The sequence below is a fragment of the Mus pahari genome, chromosome 9, assembly GCF_900095145.1.
Source record: "Mus pahari chromosome 9, PAHARI_EIJ_v1.1, whole genome shotgun sequence".
In the NCBI taxonomy this organism is placed as follows: Eukaryota; Metazoa; Chordata; class Mammalia; order Rodentia; family Muridae; genus Mus; species Mus pahari.
Window position 1 is genome coordinate 39,743,209 of NC_034598.1, and position 14,293 is coordinate 39,757,501.

General features: G+C 51.3%; 1 protein-coding gene across 3 annotated transcripts in view; it reads left to right on the forward strand.

Annotated features, from left to right (window-relative positions):
- Rab36 (RAB36, member RAS oncogene family) overlaps positions 1-12,705 on the forward strand; it is a 16,022-nt gene extending 3,317 nt beyond the window's left edge. For all 3 annotated transcript variants that reach the window (XM_021204506.2, XM_029542458.1, XM_029542459.1), the window contains 9 exons: positions 1,496-1,587; positions 4,128-4,193; positions 5,692-5,793; positions 8,277-8,341; positions 9,763-9,814; positions 10,475-10,556; positions 10,893-10,983; positions 11,844-11,969; positions 12,356-12,705. In XM_021204506.2, coding sequence (XP_021060165.1) covers positions 1,496-1,587; positions 4,128-4,193; positions 5,692-5,793; positions 8,277-8,341; positions 9,763-9,814; positions 10,475-10,556; positions 10,893-10,983; positions 11,844-11,969; positions 12,356-12,414 — 735 coding nt within the window. In that variant the 3' untranslated portion in view covers positions 12,415-12,705. The remainder of the gene's footprint in view (positions 1-1,495; positions 1,588-4,127; positions 4,194-5,691; positions 5,794-8,276; positions 8,342-9,762; positions 9,815-10,474; positions 10,557-10,892; positions 10,984-11,843; positions 11,970-12,355) is intronic.
- Positions 12,706-14,293: the final 1,588 nt, after the last annotated feature.

Sequence of the window (14,293 nt, forward strand, 5' to 3'; positions counted from 1 at the left end):
CTCCTCAGGCTTTCCTCCTCCTCCTCCTCCTCCTCCTCCTCCTCCTCTAGCATGCAGGTCTTTTGAGTACATGTTAAAGACTTCTGGTTCTGATTTCTTTGGGATTTCTGTGTATGTGAACATGTGTGTATCTGATTCTCTATGTGTTTCTTGTGCTTTTTCTTTGGGTCTTTTTCTTGTTTGGTTGTTTTATCATACTCTGATATCTTTGGTTTTTATTTTGATGGTTTGTTTCAGTTTGGAGACAGGATTCCTCTGTGTAGACCAGGCTAGCCTTGAACTCACTCTGTAGACTAGGCTAGCCTTGAACTCAGAGATCCACCTCTCTCCCTCTGCCTCCAGCGTGCTGGGACTAAAGGCGTGCGCCACCACTGTCCGGCTGACTTGTTTGTTTTTTATTTATTTTATTTTACTATTCCTTAGATGCCTTTTGATCCATACCGAAAGGGTATGGATCCAGATGGGAGGGAATTGGAAGGAATTGGGGGAGAGGAAACCATAATCAGAATGTATTGTGTTTTTAAAAAAAAATCTATTTTCAATTAAAATTTTCAAAAAAGAAAGACCCTCTTGTCCATTGTCGCCCCCGTATGGCTCAGACAGGTGTGAAGCAGACTTTTTTGTGTCCTGTGGATTCTGTGGGAAAGCTGGTAGAGGAAGGCGGGGCTGTTGGCTGTGGGTGTCTCCATCTTTGGCCTTTGCTTCTTCCCCTTTCTTTTATTTTTTTCTCTTTTCCTCCAACTTCCTTCACAACACCGACAGAGAAAGCCTTTGTGCCTCAGAGATTGCAGAGATCCCGGGGTTTTTTACTGTGAGCTTGGGCCATTGCTCTTCCAATGTGGAGTGTGACCATGGTAACCAGGGATGATACAGGGTGGCGTCTCACTGAGCCAAAGAGAAAGGAACTATAATCAGAAAAAAAACCAACCAGGCCCGGACTCATGGGACAAACAGAAGACACTGTTCACGGAGTAAGACACTGAGGCTCAGACAGGGAAAGCTGTTTGACCTCCACACACTTGGCCTTGGTAAAGCTAAGATTTGACCCAGCCCTAGGGAGACTTAGACTTGCCCAGGGGACTCTGTCCTATATTCATAGAAGGCGGGATTCCCTCACTGCCTTCTGCCTACAGCAGTCAGGGCCACAGGTTTCAGGTGGCCATATCTGTCCTGCATCCCAGGACCATGTCAAACCTGAGGAGTTACTAACCAAGTCAGGCTGGGTCTATCTGATGGTTCCCAAGGCAGGTTCTTCTCTTCATTATTCTGTGCACCTCAATTTCCTTGTCTGAGAAATGGGCTCATACTTCCTACCCTACAGCTCTGGCATTACCAGGGATGAGGCACGTTAAAGAGACTGCAGGCCTCACACTGCAGGAGAGGAGGAGGGTTGGGAAGTGGGTCTCACCACCCTGATGGCCAGTTTGTGGTACCGAGATGCGGCACTGCAAGACGGTCCGCTTGCTCGTCTCCATGTCTGTGTGTCTTCCTGTAGTGGTACACGCCGGATGCCTGCCTGCAGCTCAAGGAGCACTTCCACAGCCAAGTCAGCACAGCCTGCCAGCACAGGAACACAGGCACCGCTGGGTAAGCCCATGGTGTGGAGGGTGTGGAGGGATAGGAGCACAAAGGCACTTACATTGTCTTAGTTAGGGTTAACGGCTGTGCGCCATGACCAAGGCAGTTCTTACAAGGACAGCATTTAATTGGGGCTGACTTACAGGTTCAGAGGTTCAGTCCATTATCATCAAGGCAGGAGCATGGCAGAGTACAGGCAGGCATGGTGCAGGAGGAGCTGAGAGTTCTACATCTCTATCTGAAGGCTGCTAGGAGAAGACTGGCTTCCATGCAGCTAGCAGGAGGGTCTTAAAGCCTACATCCACAGGGACACACCTATTCCAACAAGGCCATGCCCATTCCAACAAGGCCACACCCACTCCAGCAGGGCTACACCTTCTAATAGTGCCACTCCCTGGGCCCAACATATACAAACCATCACACACATGTTAAATGAAAACATGAGCAAATTGAATACACAGGCTGAACCAGTGCAGTCTGTTATCGGGCTATTAATCTAACTTTGCTATAATTTATAAGTTATATTTTATATAATATATAATTTTTATATTATATATCAGTTTATATAGTATAATAAATATAGTATGTTTTATATAGTATATGTAACATTATATTTTAGTTTATATATAATATATTAGCTTACATATAATATATATTAGTTTATATATATGACAATATATATTATATAGTAATATAATATATAATTTATATATAATACATAAACCGATATATAATATTATATATTTATATATAATTTATGTGATACATATATATTTATAAATACATGAATATAATTTATAGAATCTATAATTTCCCTGTTTCTCCGAATGTCATACAGGTGACTTTTCAGCCTGAGTGAAGTTTCCACACAGGTTCATTTCCTCTGTCTAAGGCAGCTATTTTCTTTGTCATCCCTTCACGTATCTGTATGTCAGATCCTCCAGGAGACCTCTCTGACTGCTTACTGTCCCTGCCTCTGGCCTGGCCTGGGGAGACCCTGCATACTACCCTTCTTCCGTGCCGTAGAACTCCATAATCTAAGGTCACAGAACTGTTGTTCTTTCTGAGAGGTCTGCCCCGTTCTTCCTCAGCTGCCACTGTCTGCTGACAAAGGGGATTTTACAGTAGTCTGTCCTTTCTCTAACAGATGGGCACAAAGGCCTGCCATTCCCTTTCCCTCCTGAGCTCACAAAATTATGTAGATGAGTCAGATCACAGGAGAGACCATCCCAGAGGTCCCCAGGGCTGCCCAGAGGGAGGCGGGAGCTCAGGTCAGAATTGCTAATGGTGACTTGAGGGGTTAAAGGTAAGGGTTAAAGGCTTCAGCGGGGGGTTCCTATGTCATATCCGGTTCTTGATGCAGATTATCTACTGGACCCTACACAGTGCCACAGGAGGTAAGGCAATTGAGACATGGAGAGTGCCCACTATACAGTCCTAGTGGCACCTGTACACCTTTCCCTCAGACATGGAATCAAGGCTGGCCTGTTCCAAAATGAGAGGGCTGCCTGAGAATAGGAAAGACCCTAGCCCTGGCTGATGCAGAAAGATAAACCATATACCCAGTCATTAACCAGAACGAATGTCTTCCTGCTGTCTGCAGACACAGGGGCCGCTAGAGGTCAGTTAAAGCGTTGACATATTTGGGAAGAGTTGCAGAGATGACTTTTATTAAAATTTGTACTAATCCGATGGAAGTGTGGGGTATGCCGTGGCACATGCACAGATATCCAAAGCAACTTGTGAGAAGCAGGTCTCCCCTTCCACCAAATAGGTAGGTCCAGGGGATCGAACTCAGGTCATCAGGCCTGGCGGCTATCACCGTTACCCATGGAGCCACCTCACCAGCCCAGAAACCCTTAAAAGTCTTAGCAACAGTCTCAGAGATGCCGCTGCTGCCTGAGATGCAGGACACGCCCATACAGAGGGAAGGTAGTAGTTGCTCTTAGTGAGCAGGGTCTCCAAGGAGCCCAGGAATCACAGAGCCAGTCTGCCGCTCGAACCATGAGCCCAGTCATGTAGACTCGGTATTCCGTTTATAGAGTACCCCTTAGCCAACCTTATCCCTACAGGCACCGGTGTACCCGCTTTGCATGTGCTGACCCCCGTATAGGTGCACATCCCAGAGGGCGTGTGAAGTTTGGAGGCAGGATACCTTGCAAAGGTGTCTCCTGCATATTGGTTCCTTGTCTACCACACCTTCAGTGCAGCACCTCCCAGAAGTTTGGATTCATCTTATGTTGGTTTTCACAGTACTTCCTGTGTTCTCCCTGCCCCTCAGTTTGTGGCTCAGTCTCTCCTCGTGCCCATGGCTAATGCTCAGGACAATGACCCTGGCCAAGTGGGGTCAAGGGTATATTGGTAGGGGCAGCAGGATTGCCAGAAGGAGTGTACGTTCTCCCATATCCCAGCACTGGAGAGCGGCTTTGGGGGTCGGCCTCCCTGCATCTAGGGTTGAAGGGTGACTCAGTTCAGGGATGGAAAGTGCAGATATACTGAAGACACCCCTGATATCACTCTCCAGGCTGATGAGGACATATTCCCTCTAGGCTCAGACTCTCCAAGGTGGTGGTCGTTGGTGATCTCTATGTGGGAAAGACGAGCCTCATTCACCGGTAAGCCCCACTCCCTCCTCATGCTGTCAGACCAGCTCCACCTTCCAGCACCAAGTTGTAGCACCATTGCCTGGGAGCCCCAGATAGCTCGGACGGGACGTTCTGGGAACATAACCCAACCTGAGCCTGGGAAACAGTTTGAAGGGTGTGGCCCTGGGGTACTGCTGGAGCACAGCGCTAGGGTTTGAGTCCCAGCGCCCATGCGATGTGGCTTGTAACTACATTCAGTTCCAGCCCCAAGAGGTCTGATTCCTTTGGCTGCTATAGGCATCTATACTAGACACAGAGAGAGAAGAAGGAAGGAAGGGAGGGAGGGAGGGAGGGAGGGAGGGAGAAAGGAAGAAAGGGATTTAAAAGAAGGCGATTAGGAGATTGACTCAGTCGTTAAAGTGCTTGCTGCATAAATCACCAAACCTGAATTTAATCCTCAGGACCCATGAAAAAGCCAGATGTGGCGGTGCATGCCCATTATCCCAGCACTGGGGAAACAGAGATAGGAACCCTCAAGGCCCACTGTGCAGCCAGACTAGACAAATCAGTGAGAGATCTGGTGGAGAGCAAACACATGCGCGCGCGCGCGCGCGCGCGCGCACACACACACACACACACACACACACACACATGCAAACACACGCACGACCCAGTAAGGTGACTGGCAGGTGATGGAGCACCCTAGATACTTAGCATTCATCACACCGTCCCCATGTGGCCCCCACCCAGCACGTCCTCCCTGGGAAGGGACCTTCAGTTCCTCTCACTGTTTGCTTTCTGGGCGGATGCAGCCCCCCCCCCCATTATTGTTATCGGCTGCCCCGTTGCTATGGTTTGGGTAAGAATTTCTCAAATGTCAGGGGCATGTAGTCTCCAGCCCGTGGAACTTTCTGTAGGGTGGCAGAACTCCTAAGAGGTAGAGCTTTGCAGGCAGGTCATTAGGACATTGGGGTGTACACATGAAGTGAACAGCATGCTGCCCTCGTTCCCTTCTTTAGCTTCTTGGCTATGAGACATGTTCTCTTGCTGCATCATGGTGACAGCATATCACTGACCTTAAGAGTATCCCTGGCTTCTAAAACTGTGGGCGCAGACGACCTCTCCTCAGGGGTTGCCATCTTCTCCAGAGTATGTTACGGCAGCGGAAAACATATCAACACACCCGTGCACCCACGGCCTCCGTGTTTTCCTTGATGTTTTTGTTTTGAGACAGGACTTTTTGTTTGTTAGCCCTGGCTGGCCTGGAACTCCCTATGTAGACCAGGCTGACCTCAGACTTACAGAGATCCACCTGTATCTGCCTCCCCCACATCCCCCACCCTACCTAATCCCCCCCCCCCCCGTGCTGGAATCTGGAATCGAAGGCACACACCCACCACACCCAGCCATCATCGCATATCGATTCCCTACCAGGGAGTCATGTTTCCCAGTGACACTCACTTCTGTGAGCATCTCTACCCACTTTTTTTTTGGGGGGGGGCTCTGCTGATTGCCTCACCTCCCACAGGTTGTGCAAGAATGTTTTTGACCGTGATTACAAGGCCACGATCGGCGTAGACTTTGAAATCGAGCGCTTTGAGATCGCAGGGATTCCCTACAACCTCCAGATGTAAGTCTCTGTTGAGTGGTTTTGCGATCGCCCTTAGGGAAAGCTCCTGGCTGGATCTCTGTGCCCCATGATTGCTCAGCATGAATGTCTGGTCAAGCCCTGTCCTGGGTGGTTGTAAGAAGCCAGGCTTCATGGTCTGTGGGTCCCTAGAGTCTCTGGCATCCTCACAGTTGCCTGGTGTTGTTCTCAGCCTGACCAGCATACCCATTCCCCACCCCATCTTCCTGAAGTTCAGCCTTCCTCCCCAGCTAGACCACCTGCGATCCCACAAGCGGCAGACTGGCCTCGGACAGTTTTTGGTTGGTTGGATGGTTGCTTTGTCCTGAGCTCTGAGCCTCTATTCTCAGCTATAAAATAGGACAAAGTCAATCCTTGAGTACCAGTGTTGGGTGAGTAGGGATCTGCTGGAGGCCACCCTGCCCTCATCCATCTCTCCAGCCTGATGTTCTCTGTCCCCCCCCACAACTTCCCTCTGTACACATGTGTCCATCTGTCCATCTGGTCCTTCCCCCTCAGTCTGTCTTCTCTACTAACCCGTGCCTTTGGCTCTCTCTCTCAGTGTCACACTAGTTGCTGCCCCACCTCCCACCCCGGTCACTCTCCCTGAGCAGTGCGGGGTCTTCCCAGGGCTCGCTCACCTTCCACCTTGCTGAAAGTGCTCTACGTTTTGCACCTCATTCTCCCCGGTCCCCAGAGGGGCTTGCAGCCATACCAGGCTCCCAGACCCCTGTGCTCTCTGGGGAGGCCCCTCCATCCTCCCTGCAGATTTGGTAATCTTTATGCTCTTCTTGCCTGTGGTGGCATTTGCCAAGTCTCCTAGCCCCCTGTCTTCCTCTCTGGCTTTGGTCTTTGTTCCTCCATGCCCTGCCTGGGCTAAGCCCACTGCTCCTGTGTCAGTTCACATCTCCACAGAGGCAGTGACCCAGTGTAATCCTGGAGCCAGAGGATAACACATCCTGTCTAAGGGTGAGCACACAGTCGGTCCAGAGAGAAAGATGCTATGAAAATCCAGAGCTCCGTGGCTGAGACTTCTGGAAAGCTAGGAGGAGCAGAGGTCTGGTCCAGAGGGAGCAGCCAGGTGGAGCTATACAGAGAGGGACCAGCAACTGGGCTCCTACTGGGGCTCCAGGCAATATCTAATTAGAGGGCCCAGCATAAAATGGGCACTGCCTTGCCCCAGACTCACAGGATCTTCTTTTTTTTTTTAAAGATTTATTTATTTATTATATGTAAGTACACTGTAGCTATGTTCAGACACTCCAGAAGAGGGCGTCAGATCTTGTGATGGATGGTTATGAGCCACCATGTGGTTGCTGGGATTTGAACTCCGGACCTTCGGAAGAGCAGTCGGGTGCTCTTACCCACTGAGCCATCTCACCAGCCCGACTCACAGGATCTTATGTTGACCCCATTGCTAGCCAACCAGCCTGGCTTACTGTGTGCCCACTCTCAGCTCCCATCTAAGTGGCTTCTTGACACATGGGGGAAAACGAATGAATTAATGAAGGAGTAAACCTAGAAGTGTTCACTGGGCTGAATTGCTCAGAAACAGATTCAGGTCACTGATGTCATATCTGTGGGTTATTTTTCTAGTTCACTGAAAAAAATGAAATGTTGATCTGTTGACTTTAAAAGGTGACCTTTTGTAGATTGGATGTCAGGGTACTCCCTACATATTGGCAACCCGTTGTAAGACCATTCAAGAAGCTCCCAGCTTGTCACCTCCCCTCCTTCATCTTGTACCGTGGCAGACATGATCAATCTGTTATTCCAATCCCTTTTCCATGGATCTAGGGCTCAACCTCAAACCCTCTCAACACGTTGTTTCAGAAAGCCAGAGCTAAATGGCCTGTTGCCCAAGGGATGTGACCTGTATGTCTCCGTTAGCACTGTTCCCCACCTGAGGAGCTACTGTTCTGAAGGTGGAACAGGGTCCCAGTCACACATATGCGTAGGGCCTGTCCTGAACCCCAGCATTGTCCTGCTGTAGAACCCATGGTCCTTATAATGCTACACTCAGAAGGGACTGAGCTATAACAAAACAATTTGTAATATTACACCTTCTCAGGCTAGAGAGATGGCTCAGTGGTTGAGAGCACTGACTGCTCTTCCAGAGGTCCTGAGTTCAATTCCCAGCAACTGGATGGTGGCTCACAACCACCTGTAATATGATCCGATGCCCTCTTCTGGTGTGTCTGAAGTCAGCTAGAGTGGACTTATATAAATAAAATAAATCTTTTAAAAGAAATTATACCTTCTCCCCTACTGGCACTGTGATCTTAGGAAAGAGCCTAGCAGGGATTGGTGGGAGCTGGAGGCAGGGAGAACTGGAACAACCAGGCACTTCCTGTTGTTCACGTGTGGCTGGCATGTTGGTGTAGATCCTAAGATCTTCCCATGGTTTCACTGCGCCGTTGCCTTAGAACACAGTGACTGCTTAACTAGCCCCCACTGTTTTCCTGTCTTCCCTATTCCCCCCACAGCTGGGACACAGCCGGGCAGGAGAAGTTCAAGTGTATTGCATCTGCCTACTACCGTGGTGCCCAGGGTGAGCAGCCGAATGACCCTGGAGTTCCCAGCCTATGTCACCTGCACAAATACTACTTCTCTGTACTCCAGGAGCCTCTTGGATAGCCCTGTAGCCAGCGCTTAGCAATGAAGAAGCCACCACCCAGGACTCTAGACCCTGGCTGTCTTTGACAGTCGCACCCTTAGGGAGTATCTGAAATATCAGGTGCAAACTGCCTCAACCCCCCAGTCTACAGCTCAGAAAAGAGCATTCTTGTTTACGGGTCCCAGAAAAAGAGAGATGACATCGTATTCCAGGTGACAATGAAGAGAGGCTTTTCCTGTCTTCGCCAGAGAGGGGTGACAGGTGGGCCCAGCAGGATTGGCAGGACCCGTATAGGTGCCTCTGTGCCCACTGCCAACATAGTCAGGGGCAGCTGGGGGCTGAGCAGGGCCCTAAGTCAGCAGAGATGGCAACGTAAAGTCCCCAGGGAGGAGACAGAAATAGAAGACAGTAGAGGGTGGAAAACCATCAATTGCATCCCAAATCAGTCTCACGGGATAGGCATGAATCTGTCTTCTCGGCGTTGGTGTGAGAATCACTGTGGTTTCATCCCAGTGTAAAGAAGGGGGAACAGGAGATGAGCAGTGGGCAGAGCCTCCAGCATGGCCCAGTCTACTGTGGCCTCCTCTAGCCATCGCCCCTCCTAACCTTTCTTTCCAAGGGGCTGCTGCTTCCCTGGAGCTAGCAGTGTGAGGTGCCTGGCATGCCTCATAAACAGTACTCCCCATGCCTGCCACCACCCTGATTATAGTCAGCCAAAGCACAGAGGAAGCCCTTGTGTAGCCTGCTCGTACGCACAGTAGGGCAGCAGAGAGCAGAGCTCTGCGTGGACCATCTTGCTGTGTGGCCTTCCCCTTGGGAATCCAGGGCAGGCTGTACAATGAAAGAACTGGCCAGAGAGATACCTTACAGGCTCCTGCCCACATAGCTCTACAAAAGCCATTTCCGTTAACTGGTTGTTCCTGATCCCCATCCTTCAGTGAAAAGTCTACCCAGGGTCAGGTCCTCGACTACCAGCTTTTCAAGACAGTATCCCTCCCTACAGCTGGGGGTATCATTCTCACCAATGTACAGACAGAGAAGCAGGTTCTCCATAGTTACAGCCCTCACCAAGCCCACTGGGCCACAAGTAGCAGAGGATCTCTTGCCAGAGTCTAATGCTTTGGGCCTTTCTCTGTTATCCCACCCCGACCCCCGGTTTGGAGGGTTTGGAGGGGTCTGGGGGGAAAGGCAGGTCCAAGGGGTAACCCCAGGGTGAGTCCTCCCTAGTCCCCACAGTGGGCCCATCCCAGTAGTGGTACTGGGAGGTACCACTTATGATCTTGGGAAGTACTCAGGGGAGTCTTCCCCCAGCACCCCTGTTGCTGATTGGCTGTTGGGTTTCCCTGTGTGTCCAGTGATCATCACAGCCTTTGACCTCACTGACGTGCAGACTCTGGAGCATACCAGGCAAGTAACCCCAGATCCCGCTCGCTCCCTCCCTCCGTGCATCAGAGACTCATGAAGCTACCCGGAAGGGCTACCAAACCCCCGTCTCAGGGCTAGACTAGCCAGTTGCCCACTCAGCCCTAAAGACGTGTCCTCACCCGCTGCCTGGGGCCTTAAGCCGACAGGCCACAGTTGGCTTTGATATCCCATTGCCACCATATTGGAAATCTTAATTTTGCACAAGGGCCCCTCCATTCCCTTTTACATTGGTCCCTAGTAATTTTCTAGCTAGTTCTCCCTGACAGAAATTTTTCCCTCGCTGTATTGGGCAGTGTTGTGGGCAACATGACCAATTTCAGAGGGCCATCATCTGCCAGCGATAATCCACCCAATGGACCAAGGCCCGCCCCATCTGTTTGCCTGGGCCATTCATATCAGAGTTATCCCTATGAAAGAGACAGGAAAGGTTTTCCAGCAGATAACAACAGGGGTCATCCAGGTCTCACAATAGGAGTCTTAACCTCTACCAAACCAGTGCCTTCATATTTCCAGCTCCTTCTGGTCCCACGGAGGCCCTCTAACTCCGGCACCAGCATCCCACTAAGTCAGTGTAGGTCAGGGTACCATCCCTGTTCCTCCTGGCTAAGCGCAAGTCTCTTGTTTGCCCTCTGTGCATCCCAGGCAGTGGCTGGAGGATGTGCTGAGGGAGAATGAGGCAGGCTCTTGCTTCATCTTCCTTGTGGGAACCAAGAAGGATCTCCTGGTAAGCTAAGTGAAGCTAGAGGCCCAACCCCTACTGGCTTTCCAGAAAATTGTTGTGTTTGCAGCCAACTCGAGGGACACTGAATGATACTGACATGCTTTGTGTTGGACTTCAAACACTATGGGTTATGAAACTGGAGAGAGCTCTTCCCCAAGAGGCAGGGCTCACTCACTTCTCTGGGCAAGCAGCATCCCTGCCCTGGGATACCCCACCACACCCACTTGCTTGGGGTGACTTGAGAAGTAGGGGTGGGGAGAGGAGGCCACCCTAGGTGTCCCCTGCGAGGAAGGGGAGGGCCAAGATACCCAGTCAGCCAGGGCCCTTTGTTTCTTCCAGTCGGATGCAGCGTGTGAGCAAGCGGAAGCAGAGGCTGTGCATCTGGCCAATGAGATGCAGGCAGAGTACTGGTCTGTGTCAGCTAAGACTGGTGAGTAGTGTACCCCACGTGCTACTATTATTAACTGAAAGACTGCCAGGCACAGAAACACAAAGAGCGAAGCTGGAAATCCAAGTTCCAGGAGTGAAAGGCAGGCAGTGCCTGGCACACGGGAGATTCTGAGGCTGTGGGAACTCGGAATTGGAGCCAGGGGTCCTTGCCTAGGTGCACAGAAACAGCGTATATCCGGCCACGGACTGGGCATGACTTGAAACTGGAGGTGGCACGCCCCCCCCCAGGCCACCACAAATAGCTGGCAGGGAGTGCCTGTGCCTGGGGCCCTCTGCTGCTCCCCCCATCCATCTACACTATAGCACCCACCCCTCCTTGACCACAGGAACAGGTAGGTTCAGTGAGATCCCACGGTGAGGAAAGTAGGGTTCCACAGCACAGTTCCACGGGTCATTAGTTATACACAGCAACAGTTACATGGGCTACAGGGACCTAGAAGAGGGTGCACACAGATTCTGTGAAAGGGCCAACAGAGAGAGATGTGGGTGGCACACAGAGAGAAGGCGCACATCCAAGCCCTGCTTGTCCCAGGTCATGAAAGGGTTGAGGAGCAACCTCATCGAGAGGGCAGGTGTTAGGAAAGGAAGGCTCGGAGCTTTAAGGGAGTAGTCTGGGGTGGGGTGGGGCAGCAGGGTAGGGGTAGGGACTGGAATCCACTGGGAAGCCAGGTTGCCACCCAGAACTCTGCTGCCTGCTCAACCATGGATGGACTGGTAACTGTGACTGCCAGGGTTCCCTGATAAGCAGCACGGCCACCGGCCTTAGGATGGGCTGACCTGGCACTTGTCCATCACGCGTCTGCGGGCAGCCTGAGTCACAGCCGTCCTGTGGGCCCCCAGGAGAGAACGTGAAGGCATTCTTCAGCCGCGTCGCCGCCCTAGCCTTTGAACAGTCTGTACTTCAGGACCTAGAGAAGAGGCCCAGCACCCAGTTCCAGGTCGGAGATGGAGATGGAGACCTAATACGTGCGTACCGGGAGGGCTGGGTGGGGCTGAGGAGCGGAATAGGAAGCAGGAGGCCACACCCACCATCCCTAACTTGCCACTTTTGCTGTCCTCTTGGGACCTTTGGGCTGTCGGCCCTATCTCAGGCCCCTGCCCTGGTCCCCCTTCTCTCCACAGCCTCCTGTAGGGTCAGGCTTGGGCTCCTGTCTTTCAGGTGTGTCTTGCCTCCAGCTTACCTGAATGCCACACTCCCAAGTGCCCCCTGGGTCTTTCCCATACCAGGCCATCTAGGCCTCAGAGGACCCAGGGGACCAAGTTGAGCATTTCCAGGCAGCAGGGTAGAATAGTCCTTACCTAATGTCAGCTGTGGGACTCGTGGTTGATGGCATCTGTCCCTGTCTTGGCAGGAATAGAGGTACCCAAGACCCAGGAGAACAAGAGGCCGCCCGGCCTAGGCTGCTGTTAACCGAGGCCAGAATCAGAGCCATCTACAGGGCGACTGGAACCCAGGCTCTTCAGCGGATATGCCTTCAAGCTGGAGAAGCCCCGTCGTGTCTTCAGAGCCCAAGCCTGATTTCGCTTTAGCCGGTCGGCAGCCACTGGCTGCTGAAGCCCCATACTGCCCGGCTGGTTGATGGGCGCCAGTGTGAGCCTTCCCTATAGGGTCTTCAGACGGTTGCTGTGTTCTTAAGAGGCCTCAAGACTACTAACTCGGAAGCTGGGCATGGTGGCGCATGCCTTTAATCCCAGCACTTGGGAGGTAGAGGCAGGCAGATTTCTGAGTTTGAGGCCAGCCTGGTTTACAAAGTGAGTTCCAGGACAGCCAGGGCTATACAGAGAAACCTTGTCTCGAAAAACCAAAAACAAACAAACAAACAAACAAACAACAAAAAAAAAAACTCAGGACATCCCTTACCCAGTCATACCAACAGCTGCGGAGACCTTTCCTGCCAAGCCTCTGGGATCTCTGAACCCTCATCTCCACGTTCCAAGCGCTGAGACTTGTCAGAGTAGGCGAGTAAAACTCACCTGCTCTCCCACCTGGAGTTCTCTCTCACCATGAAGGCATGGAGTTCTAGGCCTTTCAGCCTCAGACCTGGCTCTCTCAGGACTCTCGGGCTCCATCCACTGTTAAGCACGATGGACAAAGTCGGTTTGGCCCCTCTGGCAGAGTCCCTCCCCCATCTCTGAGATTTCCCGTGGTTCTGCCTTGAGTATTAGTGGGTCAGAAGGTGGACCTCTGGCTCATCATTGCGACCACCCTGAGGGATGGTGATTGCATGGTGACCTTTGGAGCCTCATGAGAGGAATCACTGTGACCATCCTGAGAGATGACAATGCCTGGTGTCCCTTTGGCAACTCATTCTGCATCCCTGAGCCTGATACTGCCCTGTGTTTTACCTATGCCCATCCCTGCTGGCCTACCATGTATCTGTCCAGCTGGCCTGTGTGTCTCTCGGGACCTTGGCATTGGGCCACATATCTCTGGAGGACTTGGGACATCCAGAATCTAGCATGCCTAACACCTTTCTGCACATCAGCAGGAACACTGCGCCCCGATCCCCTCACCTACTCCGAATTTCTATAGCTCTGGGTCCAGATCCACGTACCCCTGTCTTTCTCCTGCCATAAGAGGGTGGGCACACCCAGCATTCCTTCTTCTGTCCCCTCCCCCAAGACAGGGTCTCATGTAGTCCATGCTGGCTTCCAACCCATATGTAGCTGAGGCTTATCTTGGATTTTATTTACCCTCCATCTCCCAAAGTGCTAGAATTAGAGAGATGTATCACCATACCTAGCAACACCTGCTTCCCAAGGATGGTAAGCATCTATAGGCACCCATGTTGGTCCATGCCCTTTTCCAAGTGCCTGGCATACCACACCTCTCTGACTGTTCACTAACTCAGCAATGGCCAAACATCGGAGAGCACTGACCTATCTCCCAGTTCCATACAACATTCATTAGCCTTATTTTAGTGAGCCCTCTCTCCCTCCCCACTGTGCAGCCCACTCAGAAACATTGTGTCACTGTGTATACTAAGCTGGCCTTGAGCTTGCAGCAGCCCCCTGCCTCTGCCTCCCAAGTGCTGGGGTTATAGACATGAAGCTATATTTGGCTCAAGGCCTTTGATTCTAAAAAGTATATAAAACATCTCTTTAAAGGATTCAATGTTTGGTATTAAACCAGGTGGTGGAGCATTAAAAAAAAAAAGAAAAGAAAATACTTCTGCCCTGAAGTGAGTTATACTCTTGGAAGTGAACGCGGTTAACAGTTGATAAAAATTCTTCTGTACCGTCCTTCCCCAGCCCACCCTGTGTGCAAAACCCCATGCTGGCTTGTTTCT